This window comes from Gymnogyps californianus, chromosome 2, assembly GCF_018139145.2.
Source record: "Gymnogyps californianus isolate 813 chromosome 2, ASM1813914v2, whole genome shotgun sequence".
Classification (NCBI taxonomy): Eukaryota; Metazoa; Chordata; class Aves; order Accipitriformes; family Cathartidae; genus Gymnogyps; species Gymnogyps californianus.
In genome coordinates, this window is record NC_059472.1 from 119,085,614 (window position 1) to 119,111,481 (window position 25,868).

General features: G+C 47.3%; 1 protein-coding gene across 1 annotated transcript in view; it reads left to right on the forward strand.

Moving 5' to 3' along the window:
• The window catches only part of TMC2 (transmembrane channel like 2), a 35,998-nt gene extending 24,603 nt beyond the window's left edge, over nt 1–11,395 (forward strand). Inside the window, exons 17-20 of the mRNA XM_050892434.1 lie at nt 1,632–1,757; nt 6,649–6,727; nt 9,880–10,000; nt 11,142–11,395. Coding sequence (XP_050748391.1) covers nt 1,632–1,757; nt 6,649–6,727; nt 9,880–10,000; nt 11,142–11,395 — 580 coding nt within the window. The remainder of the gene's footprint in view (nt 1–1,631; nt 1,758–6,648; nt 6,728–9,879; nt 10,001–11,141) is intronic.
• The last annotated feature ends 14,473 nt before the right edge of the window (nt 11,396–25,868 follow it).

The following is a 25,868-nucleotide window of genomic DNA, read 5'->3' on the forward strand; positions in this document are numbered from 1 at the left end:
CAGTCAGCGGGGAGCACTGAACCTGCTCTGAGCTCCTGTGTGCTGTTGTCCTGTCTGCTGTTCTCCAGCGGGCTCTGCAAACTTGGCTGCTTTGCCTCCTCTGCTACACAGTTCCTGGTGTTTCCCCAACACACACCGATCAAAGCACCAGAGGACAGCAGGGGTGGGACAGCAGGGTGCAGCCCCCAGTAAAAAAAGCAACGGGAGCACCCCTAAGGCTCTCTGGAACGTTGCAGGAGCAAAACAGGTCCAAAGCCTCCTTCTAAGACCTTCCATAGAGCCAACAATTCCCACAACATGAGATGTATTTTACATGTTGAGTTTTGTTGGAAAATAGCAGGAAATGGATAGGTCTGAGCCTGAAGAGTTGCAGCTTTTTTTTTAAAAAAAAAAAAAAAAGCCTTTTTTATTTTTTAATTAGGACAGAATCAGCACTGCCCAGAGCATTCAGTGGACCGGATTAACATGCCAATAAAGTCTAATTTGATTGAGTACTGCCATTTCCTGGGCCTGCTGAGTCTGACTCAGCAAGGAGTCAGCTTGGAACAAATTGTTCCTGTAGATACGCTGTTTTAGGTCATCCACTTGCTAATGGAGAATGACAACAGAAAGCTAAAAGACTCGGGGGAGAAGGCAAGACACCAAAATTCCCTCAGTTCTATAACAAGGACAGGTGTCAACGAGCAATGTCAGAAGATCTGACAAAAAACTTACTGCACGCACACTATCATTTGGAGATGACTAATCTGCAATGTGAAAGAGCTATTTCAATTCCCAATCAACCCTTCAAAAGCCACTCAGCCTGATTCAGACCCTTGGCACACCTCTCAGCTCGGCTGAAAGCTCAGCTCTCCTGGGCTTAAGGCAGTTGATGAAGCTGGGATACTGCTTAGCCAAGTTTGTCTTCATTGACTCTCATCATCAGGACAGAGTCCAACACCTTCCTGAGCAGAATCCTGCAAGATCCCAGGAGGCAACAAGCCTAAATATGAGGAATAGCACTCGCAGGGTTGAATTCACAGACCCAGAGATGCTGGGGAGAGAAGAAGGTCAATTACGTAATCCAGCCTTTTACAGATTTGTTGTCCTTTCATACAGAATACTCTCATCTGCTTTATCAATGTGGTCTGAAATAACTCTTTCACTGAGTTTCCTATTAAGCAGTAATCACAGCTTGCTATTTTTGTCATTACTTAGCAGCTCTTCAAGTTGGCTCATTATTTCAGAAAGACGGAATTTGCATGTGGAAAGTCATCTCCACCATGAAAAGGCCATATTTAACAAGATATTGATCAGAAATGTATGGTTACTGCAATCTGCAGGTTTTTATACATTTCAGAGGGGTAAATAGTCAGAACTTATAAAGGAGCCACATGTGGAAATAAATGTATTAACTCCACGAGCAAGTTGGCCTAGCAAAGTTTATTCTTACAATCAATGGGGGGCAGGGGGGAATGGATGGACCAATAGATAATTTTAAAAGAAGGTATTTCAAAATCCTTGGTGGCCAACAGCAACCTGATGCTCACTGAAATAGAGAGGAAACATGCTACTTAGCACCGTTAGATTAGGAGCTATTTTGTCCCTCCAGCAAATATCTACACTCCCTAACTGGCCATTTGCCTTTCCAGTGGAAAGAAAAGGATGTATGAAGTAATTCAAGAGACCATCGAGCTCGATTTCCCACTTTTTGTTGCCAAGATCTTCAGCTATGTGGCAAATCCAGGACTGATCATACCTGCAATTCTGCTCATGGTGTAAGTTTTCCTTGCAATATTACATGCCTGGCTGGGGCAAGGAGGTTGAAAAAAAATGCTATGATGTTAGTGAGGTCTAAATACAGCTTCTGCTGAGATAACAGCCTGGATTAGGACAGACACATGCTCCCTACCCCCCTCACATTCGCCCAACCCAATTTCCCAAAATTTAATTACTTGACCCAATTAAACACAACTTTGTAGATGAAATGCATTGCTGATAGAGGCTTCGTGGATATCAAAGCTGTCACAGCTTCCATATGAAAAATTTTCAGTAGCCAGCAGGAAATAAATGGACAGTCTCAGCCTGGTGCCTTTTGAAGAAGCAATTTCTGTCACAGCTGGTGGTATTTACAGCACTGCCAAGCCAGGGCATTCAAAAATTACACGCTCCAAAAACATGAAGAGGTGTGTTTTTTGTTTGGGTTGTTGGGGTTTTTAGTGGGTTTTTTTCTTTTTCCAAATAATATGTCCAGATTTTGTTTCAGTGCTGTCTGATCATTTCAGCTTTGAAACCACACTTAAATCCCTAGCAGCTTCAGCAGCACTAGGACCAGGGCAGTTCTCTTTTTTGTCTTTTTAAAAAGTTATTTTTGGCATTGTTCTCAAGGTTTCCATAGCTATCAAAATGAGTGGGAGAGCTGTGGCCAAATTTTATAGGCAGCTCTGAACACTCCAGACTAAATAGTGGGAGACAGGGAGAGGGCTGGGGAGCGTATTACATGTCCTTGCCTGCTCTGACTCTTCCTTGGGCATCCACACACATTGGAGATGGGCCTCTGGGCTGATCCAGTACAGCCACTCTTGGGCACTGTGATCCTTCATTCTGAATAGGTTACACTGAAGATAATGCCATTAAATTAAATCAAATACAAGTTCCCATGTTACAAAGTTTCTTATAGAAACAGCCTAAGAAAAATCCCAATTAAACTGGAAATAACCTGTCATCCCTCTACCTGCCTCGAACTACTTACTCATTTTAACCTAAATAAAGATGATCAGATACTGTAACTTGTGCAGACAGATCCTACACTTAGAAGAATCAGATCAGATACATGCAGGAGACAAGAAGTCTCATACTACGCCCGTAGTACGGCCAAGCATATTACGGAGTTATTAGCTCTGTTCCTGCGGGCTTCACAGTAGCACTAGCAGATGCTACTGCAAACACAAGATGAAGACTGCAGAACTAATCCACCCCAAATGGATGACCTTTACGAAAGGGCTGCAAGTCAGGTTTCTGAGGCTTTGATACAACCCCCCAAAAACACGGTGGGAGAGCAGCACACCTTTGAAAATAATGTTTTGTTCAGTGACAATCTCCTGCCCTTTCCTCCACTGGCAGCCAGGACAGGGAACAGCGCAAATCCAGTTTATCTGCTGAGGAGTCCTTCCCAGTCTGGGCTATTCCCACATCACAGCCTTCCCATCGGCCCATCTCTCCTCAAGACACCATTTTGTCTCTGCCCAGGTCCCCTCTGCAAACTGAGAGATACCCTATGTCCACATTACCTAAAACATCCTCATTTCCCACCCAGACATACTGCCTGTGCGGCGTTTGAGGATATTAGATATTTGTGATTTCCAGTCATTCAGCTCCCGAGAGAGTCACAGCCCTAAAAAAGTGGTTGCCCCCACGGTGCCTGGACAAGTCAAACCTACAGCCCCTCGGTAGTAGCTCTCACATGCCCCAAGAGCATCAGGTGTCTTGCAGAAGTGCTGCTCGCTATGTGCACGCTAACTTTTCCTGGGATAATCCCAGACAAAATCATAGCTACTGTACAAGGACGTTTCCTAAGGCTTGGGTCTTTTTCTCCTCTCAGAAACTTTTCAGTTGAGGGAATCACATTTAGCAAGTCCCCGGTTTCCTGCCCTCTCCCTGAAAGTCTTCAGCTTCTGCTGCTACTTCTGCTGTGGTGCAGACAGGTAGACAGGGTCAAGCTGGAGCTAGTCCTTACACTGATCCCCATCCAGCTTGCCAAGAGATTAGAACCAGGGAAATGCAAAAGCTTCATTTGGTCCTGATGAGCAGAGCCAGCAGCTTTCAAAGTAGCAGGCAAGGCAACCTACAATGCAGCCTAAGTAAAAACATAGCCTCTATGAAGAGCGACAGGTGGATCGTAAATGGACACTCTGTTGATTTTGATGGCAGACACTCAAAAAAATGTGTTTTCTGCTTCTACGGACTGAATTAAGTCTTTTTCTCTAGCCATAATAACCCCTTCTCTTTTTCCAGGTGCAATCCAAAATGCCTCTTCTATTTATTTCTGTTCTTGTCTTCTGGTCCCAAACAACGATGGGGTCCAGCGAGTGACATGGGTGTCAAACTTACTGTCCTGTTTCTAGCTGCCTGAGGACAAGGGGAAAAGGAAATAAAGAGCAAGAAGAAGCAGAGATATTGTGCACACAGGCACATAACGTAATCCCCCTTGGGTCGGGAGCAGGATTTCAAGCCATGGCTTGCAGAGCTTCCTGGCAGAATCTAGAAGCACCTTACTGCATCAAGAAGGAGAAAAAGATTGAAAACTACTGTGCAGATAGTGATCCAGACTCTCCCCCCAGCTCCAGGCGAGCAGTAAAACAGAGAAGAGGGGTGCCAGGGCCATGCAGCATCCATGCTAAACAGCTCAAGCATGAGGGTGCACCCCCAGGCTCTTTTTAGAGGCAAGGAGATCTAAAGCACCCCATTGAAAGTGGATAAACTCCATTTGCTAATGCTTCCTTGATTTCCCAGCAAAGTTTACAGCTCCTTATGCTGCTGCTTACAGTCAGACCAGAACCTGGCTTTGCTCTGCCTTTTCTGGGAACCAGCACTAGCAGTGTGAATCAGGAATTCAATAGCAAATCCAGCACACCTGTAGGACCTGCTCAGGACACTGGCATGCACCTTGGAGGATCACCCAGGCTGCTTCAGCATTGCTGAAGCTTGGCCTGAACAACCCAGTTCAAATCTGCCTGACTACCTGCAGATTTGGAGTGCAGCAAAGACATCCCCCCCAAATCCTCTTTCTGCGGCACTGTCCCTTTCCCCTCTCCCTCCTAAGACCCCTTAACGGCAGTTCAGTCCTGGACAAACTCAACCTCCCTTGAGCAATAAACCTGCAATAAACCAAGGACAGTGGAAACTCAGGCTTAGCCTGCAAACAGAGCGGGCTTATATCTCACAGCGTTTGGGAAACCTGGTGAGTTCACATCCCTCCCATCAGTGCCCCGTTAAACACAGGAGTCAGCAGGGGAGGGAGCTGCGGTGGTTGGAGACGATGCTGGCTGCTAATGCAGAGGGTGAGAAAGGACTGAAAAAGGAATGAAAATGGATTTGCTCAGTTACTCAATGAACTTGAGAAGGCAACTCAGAAACAGAATGCATGGCATCCCAGACAGCTTTGAGTAGGCAGATCTAGTTATCTTTATGAAAAAAGGGGTGCTCCAGGCACTTACGACCTGGCTGGTCACAACAAAAATGGCAGAGCAGCTCCAAAGCCCTGATTACAAAGTAATATTTCCTAGGCAATGAGCCTGATAACATAGAAGAAATAAAACTATCATGTCCTTACAGAAGAACAAAAACAATTTCCAAGAGGTTTTTGCTGGGCAGAGAGTCCAGATCACCAAGACTGAGTTTTGGGTTAATACTAGGCAAAAGGAAGCAAATGTGTTTCCTCTAGACAGACCCCTGCAAAAAGCCTCAAGAAAGGCCATCCTAAGTAGCCCTTCCTGATCTCCCACCTGGAAATCAATATGCCGATACACGGTGCCTTGCTGGGCTTCCAGTCAGGCACTCTGCTGACAAAATCCTCGAGCCTGGTTTGAGGATGCTGAACCTGGGCCAGACCCACACAAGCAGGTTATGAACTGTCAGGAAACCTTTTTTTTTAGTCTGCCTTTTTGTTTTGTTTTTACAAGAGAATTTTCTACTTTAAAAAAAACCCAACCTATAGTGGTGAACTGAACGGCTGGTGCTTTTCCTGGGAACGGCTCGGAGTCACTGAGCAGATGATGTTTATAATTTAGAATAATAAAAGCACTCTACAAAAGCAGGAGGCATTTTTGACAACCAAAATATTACTGGCTGGCGAGTGGCAGCGGTGGCGAGACAGTCCCACACGCTTGGGCATGTTTTAAAACACACGGCTCCCCGTGTGCCAAAGGCTGGCTGCCAGCACACCCCCTCCCATCCCCCTTGCCTTTCAGTTCCCTCCAGCTTGGCTAGGTTTTCCCCTGGCTTTGGCATGCCCTTTTTGCAGAAGAAGGGATCGAAACAAAAGCCAGTGCCTCTGCTCCAACCTGGCTTCTGCTTGCCCTCGGTTCCCGTCTCTGCTCGCTCCCGACTGCCCCTTCCCAGGATGCAGGAGGCAGCCGGTCCTGGCCAAGTGGGAAGGAGGACCGTGCCCTGAGCAACGTGCTTTTCAGGAGAGGGTTCAGGGCCCTGCTGTGCCACCATTTTCCTAATTTCCTAGTTTTTTCTAAGGTCCCTCTGTAACCTGGTGCCTGTTTTGTCTCCCAGGCCAGGGTTTTCCTTTGAGCCATAGCAGAAAGCCATGTGTTTTATCAGCTGAGTTGGTTTTCAAGGTTAGTGCCTGGTCTCACCAAGGCTGATGCAAAGGAAGCAGAGGGAGCCCACGGCCAGCCAAGGTGGAGGCAGAAGGGCAGGATGGTAATTTTTCTTCTGTTTGAGCAGAACTGAGCTACTAGACTGGCTCAGCCCATCTTAGCTAACCATGCCACGAGGCAGCCTGAATTTTTCCTAAGCCTTGAGCTTCTACAGGCAGTTTGGAGACAGCTGGTGGGAAAACTAGGTATTAGAAGGTAGGCAAAAATTAAGTGTTCCCTTCTTGTGAAACTTTCTCTCTTCCCTGATCCTGTCACTACAGCAACACATTTGTTTTTGTAGCCTCGCCATCTATTACCTAAACGCTGTGGCTGAAGCATACCAGCGCGCCAATGCGGAGCTGAAAAAGAAAATGCAAATGGTAAGTACTGACCTGGCAAAGCCATCTTTGAAATACCATGCACTTCAAGTTTGATGTGCAACATACGCTTTTAAATTGCTCTTCACTTCTGAACACGTTAGTGACACAAGGGGAAGATGCATTTTATGCTTGTTCAGTCATTAAACACCATCAGAGAGGACTAACTGCAAAGAGTGGTCACATCCCATAATAGGCTGCTATTTCATACATCAAAACTACAGTGAGTTTTCCCACAAACTGTGCTTTGCACCTACAAAAGTAAGTTACCTCAAAGTTCAAGTAATGTTTTGGAGCCTGACATTTCCCAGGGACAATGATAAGACTATCAAAACCACAGCCAGATTTTGTACAAGCTGAAGAGCAAAGAGCCATAAATAACAACATAGCAATAACATTTTTTACCAGTAATTCTCAAAGCACTTTACAAAGGAGGCTGGTGTCTGTCTCTGCCATGCAGATGGGAAAAGCAAGATACAGACAGATGCAATGACTTGAATTAGCAGGGTAGGATTTGGACCTCATGACATCCAGAACTGGGAGAGGTTGCAACATGTAGAGGACCATAACGCAGGGACCCTTGAAATGGTATGAATTAGGTCTGGCAGCAGAACACCTGCAAAAGCGCAGCTCTGGTCAGATAATGAGTCTCAGTGAGAAACAGCAGAGATGTCCTGCTACCAGGGCCTGTGCTGGTCTGGCAGCACCAGTTTCCCCCAGAGCTTTCCTAGTGGGTCTCTGTCATGGTTTAGGCCCAGCCGGCAACAAAGCACCACGCAGCCGCTCGCTCACTCCTCCCCCCCGGCAGGATGAGGAGGAGAAAATACAACAAAAGGCTTGGGAGTCGAGACAGGGGCAGGGAGGGATCACTCACCAATTATGGTCACAGGCAAAAAACAGACTCAACTTGGGGAAAGAAAAATTTAATTTGCTACCAATCAACTCAGAGTAGGATGATGAGAAATAGAACTGTATCTTAAAAACACACCTTCCCCCCCACCCCTCCCTCCTTCCCGGGCTCAGCTTTGCTCCCAATTCCTCTACTGCCTCCCCCCCCAGCAGCACAGGCGGACGGGAATGGGGGTTGCGGTCAGTTCATCACACGCTCTTTCTGCCGCTCCTTCCTCCTCAGGGGGAGGACTCCTCACACTCTTCCCCTGCTCCAGCGTGGGGTCCCTCCCACAGGAGACAGTTCTTCATTAACTTCTCCAACACGAGTCCTTTCCATGCGCTGCAGTCCTCCACGAACTGCTCCAGCATGGGCTTTCCCATGGAGTCATGGCCTTCTCCAGGCCCAGCCACCTGCTCCAGCGTGGGGTCCTCCACAGGCTGCAGGGGAACCTCTGCTCCACCATTAACCTCCATGGGCTGCAGGGGGACAGCCTGCCGTCTCACCACGGGCTGCAGGGGAATCCCTGCTCCGGCGCACCTCCTCCCTCTCCTCTCCTTCTTCACTGACCTCGGTGTCTGCGTGGTTGTTTCTCTCACATCCCACTCCTCTCTTCGCTGCAGCTCCCTTTCAGCCGTCTTTCCTGTTCTTAAATACGCTATCACAGAGGCATTACCAACGTCACTAGTGGACTCGGCCTTGGCCAGAGGCAGGTCTGACTTGGAGTCAGGGAATCTTCTAGCAGCTTCTCACAGAAGCCACCCCTGTAGCAGCTCCCCCACCACACAAACCCAACACAGTCTCTAACCCCGTGCTGTTTGGTACTACATAGATGTGTCCAAAGTATCGAGCCTTGCATCAGGAGTGGGTATGATGCCATCAAAGGACTGGTATCAGCCATTTTACTGGTACAGGGCAGGATCCAAGCCAAGGAAGCAATGCCACATCAAGCAACGCATTGCATAGAGATCAGTGCAACATTAAAAGTGAGGATGTGAGTGCTGAGAAATGAGACTCCATAGATTACATTCGAATGCTCAAATTCAGAAGTGATCGCTCATGCACATGGCTTAAAATAAACGTCTTGGTGCGTAGGGCATCCTCAGGTATGGCAAGAGTTGAACACATGCTACAGCACGCTTGGACTTAGGGGCATATAGTCTATTTCACACTGCACAAACTGGTTGTGATCAGGGTTTAAGGGTGCACAAACCCCCATCGAGGGGTCACAAAGCAGGGCCCAGCACCACCCAAAGGAACAGAAACATCTCCAGACAAGCACCTACCTTTGCACAGACCTTACGTATCTTTGTCCTGCAGGCACCTGTAGGTTTGCTGAAGCAGCCAAGCCTGGCGAGAGGAGGGGTACACAGCAGGGCAGCAGGAAAGGGAGGGCATCAGCACAGTCCCGTTGCTTAGGGAGCAAGGGATGGGAGCTGCCTGGTCGTGGCAGGGGTGGTCAGCGGTTGGAGCCCACCAGAGACCTCCCGCGTGATGACCTGCTGAGCTCAGAGAGATCTGCTGTGGCTGCCCCCAAAGTCCGCTTTGCCGAATGGATGGAGGCTGCTCTGTGGGTTGGGACCTCTCAGCTGTAGCAAGGCCACAAGCTGCCTTGCATTCCATGGCTCCAGCACACAACTCCCTCCATTGGCAGATCACCCTTTTGGGAGAAGGGACAGAGCTGGAGTGGAGTCCATCCATGCTTTCTCACTGCGTAAGAGAGGGCAGCCTCTCCCTTCCCCGTCCAGCATGCTTGTCCTGAGCAGAAACAGCCCCTGGGTATTTTCCTCCCTCTGCCATCCAAAAGGAAATCTTTTGAAGACCTAAATGTATGCAGGTAAAACCAAAGACAGCCCTACAGCCCATCCCCATGCTGCCATGCCTTCCTCCTCTTCCTCTGGCATTTATCACTGACACCCTCCCTCCCAAGAGGTCCACATTTAAAACAAACCAAAACCCCAGGGAGGGCAGATTGGCAGTTGCAGAAACACGCAGACAGCCTGGTAGACCTAAACCATGTTATCAGCAAGTGCTTTGCCCTAACAGGAGGGGAGCTGTTGCTTCCCAGGCTCTTGGTCCTGCCTGGGATGTACTTTCTTTCCCTAAAACCCTTGGTCACCGGACAAAGATTCAGCACCTTGAACTTGGCAAAGAGATTGCATTCATACCAACAAACACTTAGCCAGGCCAACCATGACACCAGGCCACCATTTCACAGATTACATCTGCAGTTTCAAACTAAACGCAATGGTTTTTATTGATGCAGCAACGCGAAGAGGAGAAAAACAAGAGAAACAACAAAGCCAGCACTAACCCTGTGCTGCAAGATCTGGAGGATTTACTTACACCAAGTACGAAGAGTGAAAGTCACCCCAAACAAGCAGAAGGTAAAAACTAAACAACCTCCCCTCAACCCTCCTGAAAAGGCTCCTTTTGCCACCAAACTGACTGGGAAGGATTGAGAAACTGGAGCGATACACATTTGCAAGGGATCAGATGAGTATAACTAGTATAACAGATTTTGTCCGCTTACAGAAGTCCACCTGCCAATGGACACCCAGGAAGGGCAGGTTTTTAGACTAGATCATGTCTCACACAGGCTTATCACAGTGTGGGAATTGTAATCCAAAGTTTTGATTCATATCCCAGCTATTAACCATGCCGGTCATGAAACTTACAATTTATTCTGGGAACAATGCTGAAACTCCAGCGTTGTTTCTGGGCTGATGAGTTGAGCCAGGCACAGACTTTTCTCTGAATTGAGGTTTTCATTGGAAAATTCATTATGAATGAGACAGAAGCTTTTTACAGGACTGCATTGGTCTTAGGGCAAATAAATGCATGCCATAAGCTCTGCTGAGGGGATCCGTGGCTGGGCAGAATGTTGCAGGAGGAGGCATTGGCACCAGGGTCCAGGCACTCTCAAGGAAGAGAGATCCTCCAGGCTTGGTCTGAACCAGCCGTTTCCTGACTGCCGGAGCCTCCTGCTCTCATTTGTGAGAAACAGTGCAACACATGTGAAAGATTTTGATTTTATCTTGATGCAGATGAGAAAAGCAGACTAGTGCCACCATAACCCTCTCTCATTTAGGTGGGCTGTTTCTTGGAGAGGCCAAGATAAGCTGGAAAGTTCAGACCAATCCAATACAGATTCCCCGCCCAAGCAGACCCAGGGTGCTCATTTAAATGGAAATAGTGCTGGCAGCATTGTGGGTGCATTGAAAATAAAGACTAAAATCAGCAATTACCCCTGACCACCACATGGCTAGAGGTGTACCAGCGTGGCTGGTAGGACTATCATGTCTTATAAACGCATCAGTAAGAAACTGCAAAGAGGGCTCGGGCAGCAGAGACACATACTGGCTGTTGGCCAGGGGCTAATGGTCTTATGGTTTCTTCACTCAGATGCTCAAACACAAATCCCCAGACACTTGGGTTATTGCATGTAGAAGAAACAGTAGCCACTGGGGAGAGGAAGAAAGGCAGTGTTTGCTCTCAAGAAAATAATATTCATCATCTTTGCTCTAGACAAGAAAACAGAGTCTCCTAATAGAACCAGCCCTTTCGGGAAACAAGGCAAAGCAGCAGCCCTGGATGGCATCCCCATGACTGGTGGGAGAGGAGCAGCATTCACCCTGCCGCCGCACGTGTTCGTGACACAGCCACCGACACTGGGTGTCCGGGCACCTTACCCTGGCCAGCCCAGGCCAAGGGGGCACCCTCTGGGACCAATCCCTGGAAGGGGGAGAGGGCAGCCACGCTACTCACATGCTGCTCGATAAGCTCAGCAATGTTTCTCCCATTTGACATTAAAATAGAGGTGCTGCATGAACTATTATAGTTTTAGGAAATGATTACTGTATGTTGGTCATCCACTTGTGATGATCTGTATCTATCCAATACTATCTAAAACAGCTTGGTTTAGAAGCTTAGTAGTACTTTGGGGTTGTAACCCCCAATGGCTGCGCTGATTTTGATCACGAAGGAAATGGGAGGCAGTCAGGATGAAAATCAGCCATGGCATTGCTAAACTATAAATAAAGGATGCAGCCCTGTGGCCACTAACAGCAGCATGGTGAGCTCGCTCTGCGGCGTGAGTGCTTGTCAGTCCCTTCAAAGACTTCTTCAGTTAATAAAAGTAGTGTAAGTTTACCTGTCATTTCAACAAAGGGTTGGGGTTTTTTTTTGCTGTCCCTCTACCTGAGGAATTAAGTATTATTTTAAAAAGTGAGTGTCCCTGTCCAGCTGCATGGCAGCTGCTACTAGTAGAGGACTCCTACTAGACCAGCACAGGAGGAGGTTTTGTCAGCTGCATTTTGTCCTTCGTGATAGCTTTCCTCCAGTCTACCTCCTCCAAACTTTCATCTTTTTGTTTCAGCCCCGCTGTGTATCTCACCACTGCTTTCTATGGGTTCCTGCTCTGCTCCTCTTTTCATAGTCTGTTGACAGTAGCTTGCACCATTATTTCCATCCCTAGATATGACTCCTAGTTTAGTAACACCACCCAGCACAACTGAGAAACTAAAAGTGCTTTAGCCTAGTTTCTGATTATAACCAGTTAGAAATTTCTGGTGCAGTTTAAGGATTATATCTTCCAGATCTACAGGACTTCACAGGACTCCGTGGCAGGACTTCTCTGGGTTGACCTGCTCTTTTACACCTACAGTTTCTTCCTGTTGTTGACACAAACCCATCCCAGCCAGCTTAGGTCTGGTGTTCACATATGCGTTGTTGTTCATAAAAATTTCTGTAAAAAATAAACTCATTTCTTCAGTAAAAACAAAACCATAAATACAGCTAGTAACAATTCCACTACGGCTGGGATATTTGGGATTAAAGGTTCTGACCTTGAATTTTTCTACTAAATGCCACAAATCTTGTCATATGATATGTTCAGGACAGGAAACTCAGTAACTTATTTCTCTTCTATGACTTGACAGAGCACAGAGCATTTGACCTTCAGTCTGGGAATGTCCACCTTTGAGGAGCTGGGCAAAGGGATCCAGTCAGGTCAGATGTGAGGCAGATGATTGGAAAAAGGATGCTGTTTTTCAGGTCCAAACCAACAAAAGTATTTAGGCATCTGATTCCTCATAGGAATTAAGAGCTTAAATATTGTGCTGTGGTTATTTGTAGATAGAGACCTAGCTCATTTTTTGATGTCTGTGCTTTATAAAAGAGACCAGAGCCCTAGAGAAGTACTTCCAGGATATACAAGCGAGAGTCAAATAAAAGGAGAATTCAGAATTTCTTAAAAAATTAAATCATTGTATTTTGCTTTCAAATACAGAAAAGTCAATGGGTTATTTGTAGAAACAGCTGTCCCTGGTGTGTGGCTCAAAGTCAGTTTGGCTGTTCCCAGGCATGCAGCAATGGTCAGGGTTGCTCATTCTCCAGGGGAGGCTCCACGTGGGATACTGCTCATCAGATTTATTTCCTGGTCTTCAGAGGACATTTCCCTGAGCTGGGTCTCACAGATAAGGTCTTGTCTTGCCTCTTTGCTGTGAGAGTTGCTGGTGCAACACAGCCGCGGTTGCCTCTCCTGCCACCTCTGTCCACAGAGATACCCAGTCATTGAACTGCAGAAAAGTCAGAAAAGAGAAGGTCTTTTTCAGGAGACAAAAGCTGTTGCCCCCCATCCTTCTCCACAGGTGTCCATAGAAAATATTGGTCAGAAAGTGCTGGGGGAAGGTGCTGCCAGCCTGCTAATACAGAAGGATGACACAGAAATGACACAGTGCCCTGATTTCAGCCCAGCCAGTCTGCCCTGCAGACTCTGGTATCTTAGGGAATGGTTGCATAATGAGGAATAGGATTTCCCTCCTCTTAGCTCCTCATCTCACATAAAAACACGATTTGGAAAGGGGAGACGTGGCTTCAGATCTCACTCACCTCTGCTAGAAAACAGAAAGGGGCTGGCAACATGCGTGTGCATACATGTATGCACGCAGGGAAGAAAAGTAGAGAATATTTATTTGCACAAGGAATTTAAGGGCAATAAGAAACATTATGAAGAAGCCATAGAGAACTCCAGACAGGTTTTGAAAACCTGAGAAGCGGAGGCAGGCTTAGGCCAGATGAGTAACTATTCCAGGATTTGAATGCTCTCTGAATCAGGCCCCCGAGACCTGCAATAATACTGAGCATTACAAAGCACTTTGTCATCTCTGGAGCACACAACTGCTCATTAGCTAATTAATCTTTCAAGGTTTGCTCATCTCTAATTATAATACATTAGGTTCACCCATTGATCAATATTTTTTGCAAGCTCAGAGGCTTCAGGATATGAAGGCGACTGTATCAGCCAGACAACGATTTATGCAGACTGGTGGCAACTCTCTTTCCCGACTCCAATTCACAATGAAGTCCTCTGTTAGAGCACAACAGTTGTGAAGGGTTTAAAAATGCCAACCCTCGGTCCTCAAGTTCACTGAAATGATTGTTTGGCGCTCTGAGTTTTGAGCCTGTTTACCAGTTACTCACATGCAACTGCAGGTTAAACTCCACAAACTCATTGGAGTATTCAGTAGTGTTTGGTTTCATCCCTATTTGTCTATTGTTAGGAACAGCAATAAGTACTTGTCTGAGAATTCAGCATTGATTCTTCCTTCCCCCCTCCCCCGCCCCGACATTTGTTGAAAGACTATATCCATCCCAAGCTTCCTCTGGGGCTCAGGCTAACTTCAAGTGGAAAGGAAAAAAAAAAAAAAAGGAAAAAAAAAGAAGAAAAAAAGCTCAGTGGTGTGAAGTGGGAGCCTCCTAGTAACATCTCACAGAGCACACAGTTTGCATTCATATACGACTAGAGAAGCTCTCTGCATTGCAAATTTTTCACATCTTCCATTGCCACTAGCTCGAATGCTGCATCCGAAAGATTTTGGTAAAAAACAAGGAAATATCTAAGCTTAATTCTTTTATTATTCTTCTCACCGAAGGCTTGTTTTTAAACAGGCAACTCTCGTGGGCATCAGTTTTTAGTTTGCGTGGGCAGACAGACCATGGAAAGACTGAGCATCTGCTCAGCGTTACTGATGGACAGGAATCTCAATAAAATAAAAAATAAAATTTAAAAGGGCAATTTTGCAAAACACCTGTGGCTAAACATGAGCTGTGAAAGGGATGCCAACATGCACACTTCTCTTAGGGTCAAAAATGCCATTCAGCCATTTCTCTGATTCTGTGCTCGGCCGTGGTGTGAGACAAACTGCCTTCTGTACTCACAATGAACAGAAAATAGTAGACGCCACTAAACAGGTCTGCTCATAAAGCCAGAAAAGTGGTCCAAATATCTCACGTACATGCACAGAATACACTGATTTTGCATTCAGTACCATAATACTGGGGCCTTGGCTTCTCCAAAGCAGAAAAATCAGCTTTTCACTCCAGAAGGAGAATAAGTTCCTTCCAAAAGAGAACTTTGAAACATCTGAGCTTGCATTTTCAGGTAGCTTATATGAAGCTTTCCAAGGAGAGAAAGGGGAACAAGCATTGCATACCACCACCATTGACAGTATTTTTTTCCAGTAGCCTCACTTACTCCAAACAAGCAGTCAAGATCATCTTGTTGAGCCCTTTTTCATCCTCTGCTCCTATAGCTAACCCTGCACTAAGATAAAGCCATCTATCACACATTTTGAACCTTCACAGCCATAGGATTGTCACCTTGCTTGAAAGTCTGAGCTACAGAGGTCTCGTGTGTAATCCGCCTCCTTTCCTCTTCGGGATCTTCACTGTCTTCCGTTGCACAGCACTGCTCATGGTAGGGGGAGAATGGTTACCTCATACCAGCTAACAAACCAGAATTTTGGTGAGGGATTTTTGGTTTCTTTCAAGGTGCTGAGAAGGGGTGTCATCTGCATATCTAAGCTAAAGAAACCTCTCAATTACAAAGAGGCTCCACACACCGCAAGAGCCATCATAGGGACACGGGCCACAAGCTGCAGTGGCTCCAGCACCCACCAAGACCCACCCTGAGAAACCTTCACCAACAAATCCAGGCAAGGAAGACAACCAACGGCTATCTCCCCATGCCCAGAGAAAATTGCCAGTGATGGAGACTGGTATTTTTTGCAGCTTATCCCACCCCACAAGGCACGCTGCTCAGCATGCCTGGCCGGGCAGGGGCTCTGCTGGTGCCAGGAGCACCACAGTGGCTTCCACACTGGACTCGATCTAATGTGCTGCAGGCCCCTGACTTGATCCCAGCAGGCCATGGGTGCAGCAGGTCGCCCACCTCTCTGCATCCCAGCATGCTCGGACTCCTCTCTGCGACCATATATATCAGGTGCTTTTGCTGCCACCAAAGCAGGTCAGATGGGGACCTTTGAAGCCTGTCCCCACTGCATCTCTAAACCAAGTCTCTTCAAAGCAGCAATGTCCTGACCAAAAAAAAAAAAAAAAAAAAAAAAAAAAAAAAAAAAAAGAGGTGCTCACCAAAAGGCTTTAAAAAGTGATCCACCCATTTTTATTCATGCTGCATGCAATGTTATCAGCAATCCAGCCTGACAGCCATGGGTTTTTTTTTCTCTCCATCACACTTTTCTTGCCACTTGCCTAAGCCTCAAGGCAGCAGCTTGTCCTTTGGCAGGTGGCTGCCTGGTTTCATCTGTGGCCAAGGCTTTATTGCTCACAAATGCTCAGACACAGTTTTTCCCTAGGGAAAAAGGCTAGTCTGGAAACAGAGGATTTCTAGGTCCCGGCCCATTTCTCAGGCAACACAGTCATCATTGCTGAATCAGAATTCAGCACTGTGTTTTAAATGGACTATACCAACGCAATGCTATGCTGCGGCAAGCTAACACGGGAAGGCCTGGCTTGGCTGCAATCATTCACTTCCAATCACAGGACCCAGCTCCCTGGGTCCTTTTCAATTCAGCCATCTATAGACAGGCAAAACCAGTGGTGAACGTTGTCTCCAATTCTTAAATTGGTACCATGTGGTGCTACCCAGGAATACCAGCCTCCTCCACGCACTCAGCAAACAGAGGCCACTAAGCTCTCAGATGTTGGGAGACAGTCTGCGTATGCATGTATCCACACAGGCACTGAGATAAAGACGAGTAGATTTTAAAATGTTTCAGGATTGATATTCTTTTCTGCACCACTCCTTCATGATTGACACCAGAACTGGAAAGCACTGAGGCGAGGGGATGCGTTTGTGGCTGGTGTGCCAAACGTCCTCCCACGGCAGCATGGAGGCGGAGGGAGGAGAGCCCACAGCCACCCAGGGACAGACAGACAGATGCCATTTCCCAGCAGGCAAAAGCTTTGTGTGTATCAGCATCAAGCCCCCATGAAAAGGCCAGATGGGCCAAAGCCACCTGGAGGTGGCAAAGCAGCCAAGGGGAGGAGAGGGGCAACGACAGAGGGTCTCCCCCACCTCCCGGGGACTAGACCCAGGCAGGAGAGTGCCAGCTGGACATGAGAGCCCCCAGGGCTGAGCCCAGCTGTGCTCCTGTGCTGCTTTCAGCTGGGACAGAGTTAACTCTCTTCTTAGTAGCTGGTACAGTGCTGTGTTTTGGATTTAGTGTGAGAATAATGTTGATAACACACTGATGGTTTAGTTGTTGCTAAGTAGCGCTTATCTTAAGTCAAGGACTTTTCAGTTTCCCATGCTCTGCCAGCAAGCAGGTGTGCAAGAAGCTGGGAGGGAGCCTAGCCGGGGCAGCTGACCTGAACTAGCCAAAGGGCTATTCCATACCATGGAACGTCATGCCCAGTATATAAACGGGGGAGTTGGCTGGGAGGCGTGGATCGGGAACTAACTGGGCATCGGTCAGCAGGTGGTGAGCAATTGCATTGTGCATCACTGTTTTTTTTTCCTCCCCCTCCCCCCCTTCCTTTTTTTGTTATATTCCTTTTCATTACTATTATTATTATATTTCATTATTACTATTGTTAGTATTATATTTTACTTTAGTTATTAAACTGTTCTTATCTCAACCCACGAGTTTTACTTTTTTTTTCCCCCTCTTTCCTCCTCCTCACCCCACTGGGAGGGGGGAGGGGGAAACGGCTGCGTGATGCTTAGTTGCTGGCTGGGGTTAAACCACGACAGCTCCCCACTGGCTCATGCCCAAGGGAATCGGAGAGGGATTTAGCATCTTTTAACCCAGCTCACAGAGCTGGGAAATCAGGAGGGTTTAGCAAGCAGATGGGTTAGAAATTCAGCAGCCCTGCACCCGCCTTGGGGCCAGCACAGGGGCAAGGACACACTGCACTCACCGCTGCTACATACAAGCAATGAAAAAGTTTTGCAAGGAAACAGCTGCAGGATATTAAAGCAGGAACAGAGGCGAGGAGAGCTTCTCTTGGTGGGAACCGAGCAATGCTTGCAAAAGCTGCCAATGCCATCTCTCTCCAGGCAATGTGGGAGGGAGAAAAAATAACTTCAGCTCAGTTGAAGATAAAATAAGAACAACCATAGTGGCATAGCACTGTTACCTGGACAGCTCGAGGATGGGCAAACCATCACAGTGATCAAGTGTGCAGATCAGGTTAGTAGTAAGTGGAACATTATTAAAAATGAGTTAGTAACTACAGCAGCTGCAGAAACATCCCAAGCAACTGTGTCCTCCCCCTTTCTCCATTCTCCTTCCCTCAAAGCAAAGCTGTTTAGGGGAACCAAGGCTTCTTCTGCAAAAGGCTGCAGATTCAAACCTTCCGCTAAGAACAACTTCACACATATGGGACTTTTTGGTTTTTTTGGATAGCAGCAGCAGTAAATAATTCAGTGCCTAAGCAGATGTTTAGGAACTTCAAAATATGAAGGTTATTATCAGATTTATTTAAATCAGGTACCGGGAGGGCTCAGGGCCAGGTAGAAAGCAAAAAAAAAAAACATAATAAAAAAACATGCCTTCTTTGTTAGCCAGAGCACTTTGCTACAATAGCTTGGGCACAGCAATACAAACACCGCCTGAACATGAAGCGGAGCTTCACTGCCATCACAGCAGCACTGCTGCAGCTTGTGGGCCCCCAGCTCCATCAGCAGCTGCTGCAGCAGGGAAACAGCCCCAAGGCCAGGGATGCAGCGGTTTTGCAGAGGGCACTGGCAAACCGAGCTTCCGCTCCCCAGGAAGCCCAGCACTTTTTGGAGGAGAAGGCTGCAGAAGCATTTCAACACTGCATATGCAAATAAAACTAATGTGCCACTGGCAAGCTTTCCCTTACAAGTGGCTGCAGCTCAGCCTGGGAAACTCTCTGCAGCTCCTGCTCAACTTTCCACATGTTTGCCATCAATCCCGTATGGGACGGGGTTGTGCCACAGCAGCAGAGAGCCAGCAGTGTGGAAACCTCTGCCTTTGCACTGCCCTGAGCATTGACCCGTGGACAGAGCCGGTCCCCTCGTGCAGAAGCAGCAGAAATCTGCTGTAACCCGTCTCCAGGGAAAGCCTGATGTCAGGCACGTGCCCTTTCAGCCACTTATGTCCCCCCCCAATGCCAGTAACAGGGAGGGTAAGTAGCTTTAAAGACCTTTTGCTGGCTCTGAAGAGCTAATGTAGTTGTCCTGGAACAGGACAAGTCACCACCTGGGTATGCAACGCTACCACAGTGCCGCCAAAGCCAAGTAGTGTATTTGAACTGGTTATCCACCAAACAGCCAAAACCATCACTTCATCAGGGATGAACCTGACATACATTGCTCACAGCACTCCTCCAACCCAAAGTCCAGGAGAAAAAACAAACATCCATCTAAAAGTATAGGGGAGTTGCACATAGCTGGAATAGGGTTTTTTGGGTTGGACTTTGGCCCGGACAGCACGCAAAGCTCGCATCTCTTCGTTGCCACTCCAATAAGAAACGCAGCAAGACCTCATGGGCACAACCTGATCTGTCTCCTTCCAACCTACCTCACAGCTACCACCCCCTCCAACGCAGCCTGCCCAGGGACGGGCAGCCCCGGCTCCCTCCCACCCGCCCGCCAAATCATGCGCCTCCCAGCCAAGTGCGCATCCCAACTCGGTACAGATTCAACCCCTCTTAGTCACAGTTCATTTACTAATGGCATTTCAGGTTGTTATCCTCCCTGGGTGAAGGGGAGCGGCGCTGATGTGTTGGCAGCCGCAAGCCGCCTGCAGACGGCGCGGTGCCCCTTTCCTGGCACGTCCCGGCCTCGCGTTCAGAGGGAAAAATAAGGGATGCAAGGCAGAGCCTCTGAAAGTAACATGTTTAAAACTATTTGCAAGGCTATTGCTCCGCCTGGCCGCAGGTGAGAAGGGAGCCTCAGGGTGGGTTTGGGGACAGAGCTGTTCCTTGGTCAGTCAAGGCATCAGCCTGAAGCTTGGAGCCCCTATTGCCATGGAGCCCCTAAATGGGTCCACAAACCAAAGCGATGGGAGAGCTCTCCTCACCCCGCAGTAACCACTTATCCCAAACCTACCCCATGAGAAACGGGCTCCGCAGCACCAAGACACATCCTAGGCAGCCTCCATTAAACCTCATCTAACCAGGAAGAGGTACCAAGTGCACACTTGCCAGGGGGGTTCCTATGGTACCAGTGACACATTGCTCGAGCAGCTACCACAACTGCTAAGCTCACCTCAGCCTCGGTAAGGAAAGAGACGGCTGGTCTGCGACTGGTCCCTACACTGTTCCCCTCTGGCTTACATCGCCCCACAGGAGGCACTCACTGTTCTCCTCCATGTTTTGTGTTGCAATTATCTTATTAGCAGAAGAGCCCCAAGAGTCACTAATCACAAAGCCACAGTCCCAGAAGACAGCAGAGCCTTACAGCAGCCCTCATGTCCCAGGACACGCACGGGGTCACACGTGCATGCCGAGCCTTTCCCAAGCTGCAACCAGCTGAGGGATGCCCTGCTCTAACACAGATGCCTACCAAATGGACACTAGAAGGGAAGGTCAATCCACTATTCTTGTAATGGTAGAAGAACAGACTCCCAAGATTTAAAATAAGAATTAAATGCAAACACTTGACACTTACCTGAACAGAGCAACCTCCATCTCCCGGATCCCGGGGCAACAGAGCCAGCACAGACCAACCTGCCACCACAAAAGAATTGCTCCACAGAGCGCTTGTCCCACCTGGGCACCATGCAGCGTTGATAACTTGCAGCATTGATAACTTGCAGCATTTTATATCACAAGTCTCAGATTTGACATTTTAAATGTTCCTGCTTCTATATTCAAGGTATGGTTCGAGAAATCCCAGTTCTCCTTTTGAAACAAAAACACAAACATGTAGCTTTCACAGAAGGAAAATAAAATTTAAAACAAGGTGCAGGAGCAGCCTAGAAGTCAAGGAAGAATCCAAGCCATGCTTAGGCAAACAAAATTAAGACAAAATTAATCTCAAAACTTTTCAGAGGGTTGAACCCTTGAAATCAGAAAACTAGTTGCTAGACTTCTCAGCCCTCCTGAAGGAGCTGATGGAGAACTGCTGGCTGCTTGCAGCATTCAGACAAAGTGGGTTTGCCTCACAAAGCCAAGAAGAAAAACTAACACCATACTCACTCCTACACCACACCAGTCCTTGTGAGCAAAGGGGAGAAGACACTCCAGCCCCTGGCACCTGGGGCTCATAAAACCTTACCCAGCTGGGAGCAGGCATGTGGCTTAAAGGAGCCTCCAGAAAAGATACTGTGGAGAGGGAAGTGGTGGTGGCTTTTTTTTTTTTTAATCTTGCCTCTCAAATTAGAGCCTCTAACAGCAAAATAACAAGTGAAGGAAAATGGTACACACTGATTCCCTCTCTACATGTGCTGCTTAATTTTTCCCTATTTAAGCAAAGCCAACAGGTACAGTGAATTGTATACCTGTGAGCTTTGGGAGTACTAGGGAGAAGACAAGTCACTCTAGAAATGCTAGAAGCAATAAGCCAAGCAGGATGGATGAACTAGAAAGTTTCCAAGGCATCTTCAACTAGGAGCACTGTCTTTCTCTGCACTGGATGCCAGCAGCATCCCACACTTGCTCCCTTGGGGAAATTAAAAGCAAGATCAAGGTTTGCAGCCGAGCATGGAGGCAAGAAGTTTAACACTCAGACACGTATACAAAAACAGTAGGGTTTGGGTGTTTTTACAAAAAGTGTATTGTGATCCCTGTGAGAGGGCACCATCCTGCTACAGGGAAGTCAAAAAGCCAGGCAAGAGGCAGGGCAAGCACCAGCTGGACCAGCTCTGCTCTGACTGCAAGAGATGGAGGCTGGCACTGAAGACACTTCTCCACCAGTCCCCGTAGCCAGGGGATTTGCAATAGTATTAAGTCTCTCCTACAGCACTGAATAGCAGCTGGGATATTTAGGAGGGGCAGGCGATCTCTTTCACCACAGGGAGTCACCCCAAAAGGCCCAGGTGTGCTTACAAAGCAGCTTTTGACCATCTTTCCCTCACCCGATGCCCGCTCTCTTCAGCTCTCCGGCCACACTGCCAGCAGCGGCTGAAACATGGACAAACCAGGAATAACAGCCCCATCTACCGGGGTCTTGGAAATGATCCTGATCTGCGCCCTCGCATTTTGCAGCTGTGCATCCCACCACCATCATCCTCCTGACACCTGCCAGGCAGAAGCGATGCTCAGGTGTTTGCCTGCCCCCCAGAAAGCCACTTTTGTTAACATGCCTGCATCTGAGAGTGGCAAAAGGCTGGTATGATCGTCCTGACCTAGTTCAGACTCAAAAGGCAAATATCGAGACTTTCTCCTTCACTCTCAGCATCCCCTCGACTCTCCAGAGGTGAGGTAGCAAACAGCCTCTGGGACCAGAACCAGCTTCTTGGGCAACACTAACAAATTCAGCATTACAGGTGAGAAATAGAGCTTCACAGCAGCTTTCCAGGGTGTACAGCCGCACCCAGACATTTCCAGCCATGGCGCAGGAATGAGCAGTGCCGGTGTGCCTGGTTATGGCAAAAAGACTTGGCAAGTCTTTGATGCGACTGTCCTCGTGGCAGACCAGCTCCGACTTCTGCAACGTGCCATGCTCAGCTCCCTGCTTTCCATAACCCTAAACCTAACCCACATATACGGTGGGTAGGCATACAGTCCCTGTGAGCACCTGAAAGGTTAGTTGTTTGAGTCCTCAATGTCCAACTCTGGCTCACACAATATGCCCTGTTCCCTCCTCTTCTGACCTGCCTGCTGTTAAAACCCAAGCCCCTGCACTAAGGGTGGTGGGCACACGATGTCGCTGAAAGGCGGTCTGTGCTAGATGCACGGGTGTGCTGTGGTACCCCTTGTTCTGCCCAAGAGTCCCTTGCAAGGCTCTGTACCAAAATGAAGAGAGTTAGCTGCGTGACTCAACCCAAGGAACCCTTCTGGGTGTAGTGCAATGGCATTTAAAATGAACACAAAGATTTTTGTACCAAAGCAGGTTTCTCTGGCCTTCAAAGCAGGGTTAGGGAACCATCATTTCAAAGGATGTATCCCATGTCCTTTAGAGGATTTATTTTATTCATGCTTGAACAGTACTAGTCAAAACAATAATCTTGTAGCCAGTGAAACAAACACTGACAGAAATATTTAGGACTGTCACACGAGAAGAGACACACTGGTTAAACTCAGGCTTTATGAACACATTATAAACTGAGGTTTTAAGCAGCAGCCCAGAAAAGACATGTTCTTTCAACTACAGAGACAACAAACAAAAAAATATCTTCATTATGTAGTTTTATTCATCAGTGACTATGGAATAGTGACTAAAGGAATATGTATAAATAAAAATGACATGCTTTCAAAGTTGGACAGTAGAACAATGGCAGTGAGTATTCTTAAAAATACAAGTATTAAAAGAGCAAATAAAACCAGCTTCAGAAATCAGTGTCCCAGGAAGCAAGAAATTCAGAAAATCACAGTTGTGGATGAGACTGTACATAGCAAGATCATGCCCATGCCCAAGGTGTTTATCACAGCCTGCCTCTTTGCAGGGCTGATAAAGAAGGATGTTCTTCATTCCCATTGCTACATGCAGCTGTAACGCACTGTTCTACCTTTACCTGTCATACAGAGTAGATGCAGATGGGTTTTCAGAAACTCAGAGGCTTTGTGGTTTTAACAAACTCTAGGCTGCAAGGGCTGGGAGCTGGTAGTGCCAAGCATTGGCTAGAGGAAAGAAATTTTGCCTGAAATGCTGGCCAATGTGTCTCTGGAAGCTGCAGGGCAGTGGGGAGATGCCCCAGCAACTCCTTGGTCCTACAGCAATAATGAGGCAAATCTGAAATGTTTTTCTTCCTCTGCTAGGATGCACATATTCAAGATGACAGGGTTCATCTGTCCTGAGAAGGTTCAAGATACACAGCTTTGGAGACTGCTGAGTTCATGACAATTGCGGATATACCATGTGCTTTACTCCACGTAAAGTCTATCTGCACCAGGATGCTATTAATCCAAGAAAGAAAAAAAAAAATTTAAAATTACAAGATCCACTCCAACTGCACACTGGCACTCCTGAGTGGGGAGGAAGCCTCCTAAGAGGAGCAGTGAGGTGAATTCATCAACCACACACACAACTCACTTTCCTTTGCATACTTACTTATATGCTACACACTGATTTTAGCAAACAGGCTTCCAGTATGCATATACCATACTCCTAAAAGACAGCATCCATCATCCTACAACCATTTTCACTGTTTCACAAAGCAAAGCAGCCTACAGATGCAAAGAGTGGAACATTTTTCCAGCCTGGATTTAAGTAAACAGAGCTGAGTCTCTTCAACTGTGCATAAAGCCCTTTGTTTCCCGTTAAAGAAGCACCTTTATGTAATCCTACAGTACTTGGATACTAAAAATATCATATACTTATTTGGGCAAAGAAATGACTGGAGAGGAAAAGGAACATCTGTGAATGGGGTCACATAAATTAGAGAGTGAATTAGAAAGCACATGTGTGTATGAGATTCATGGATCACATAGCATATTGGCAAGGACTCTTCAACAGCTCATTTCTCCAGAGGGGCTCTGTGATGCTCAGCAACATCAGCTAGCTCCTGTTGAGACCAAATGTGCAAGAGAAAGGCTATCCTAAGCAGCATATCTAGCCCAGTTCAACCAACCCAAACCAAATACCAAGATAAGGTTGTGGAGAAAGGGAACACTGCCAGACCCTCAGGGGAAAGAAATCGTTTTCATTACATGGAGACCTCAGCCTAAGCCATCTTGGGTCAAATCAGATCAATCCCAAAGAACATGGTTACAAGTTCTCTGCTGTTCTTTTTCAACATCAACACTGCATTTGCCAGAAAAAATTGCAATAATAAACAAGCCATTGTCTCTAGGATTTGCTCCTAGCTCCTCTTCTTATCACTCTGCACTGCCTCAATAGATCATATCTGCCAGGTATTTGCCACAGGGGAAGCTCTGGCAGATTCAAGATCTCCTGCCACGTCTCTGCTGCTGCCTCCACCCCCTGTGCTGAGACCTCTCCTCCCCTGTGCCCCCCAGAATGCCGAGGAACATAGCCTTCCTGCAATGTGCCCTCTGCTGCTGCAGCCAAGGCTGCCTCCTTTTCTAAAGGGCTGCTATTCATCCCCTCTGCAGAGCTCCAGTCAAATGAGCTCTCCCGCCCTGTCCCAGTTACCCCCAAAAGGTAATTCTGAATCCACATGCAGAGATCTGTCTCCTGACCCTTTTTTCCCAGGCTGCGTGGATCCACCTCCCACTGGCAGTCCTTGGTCCTAAAAAAGACACTTACCATAAAAGTCCAAGTGATACTTTAGGAAATCCTTAGATGAAAACAACCACATTCCAGTAACGTGCCAGAAATATTTCAGTAACAAGTACTCAGATGCAGCTATCGCCGATTTAAAACAGCACCATCACCCACACAGGAGGTGTCTGATGACTGCTATATTCTCATTAACTGGAACATATTCACATGAAGGAGGTTACAAAACGGATAAAGAAAAGGGAGAACAGTAAAACAGTAATAGCAATGATTTGAAGTACAGAGGGGTAAGCCTATGCTCTGAGTTTGGAAACTTTTCATGTGGAAGGGTGAAAAGAAAGACCAGGGCAACAAGTTATTTTGGGCAATCTCAGAACTGGGGAGTGAATCAGCAGCTGCTGTACAGGCTGTCCCGGATCCAGCTACGGCACCCACCCAGAGTCCCAAAGCGAACAGGCTCTCACCCCACCCTGACACGCGGCGACAGACCTCAGGCGGCAGGAAGGAGCCTCCCCACTGCTGGGTGCTGAAAAGTAGAGGTCTCGAGGATGTGCCAGAAACACACATCTGAAGAACATAGCGCACAAACAGAATGGGAAGAGCCCTTTCAGGGCCAAATAGTAAAGTGCTCGCGTGCC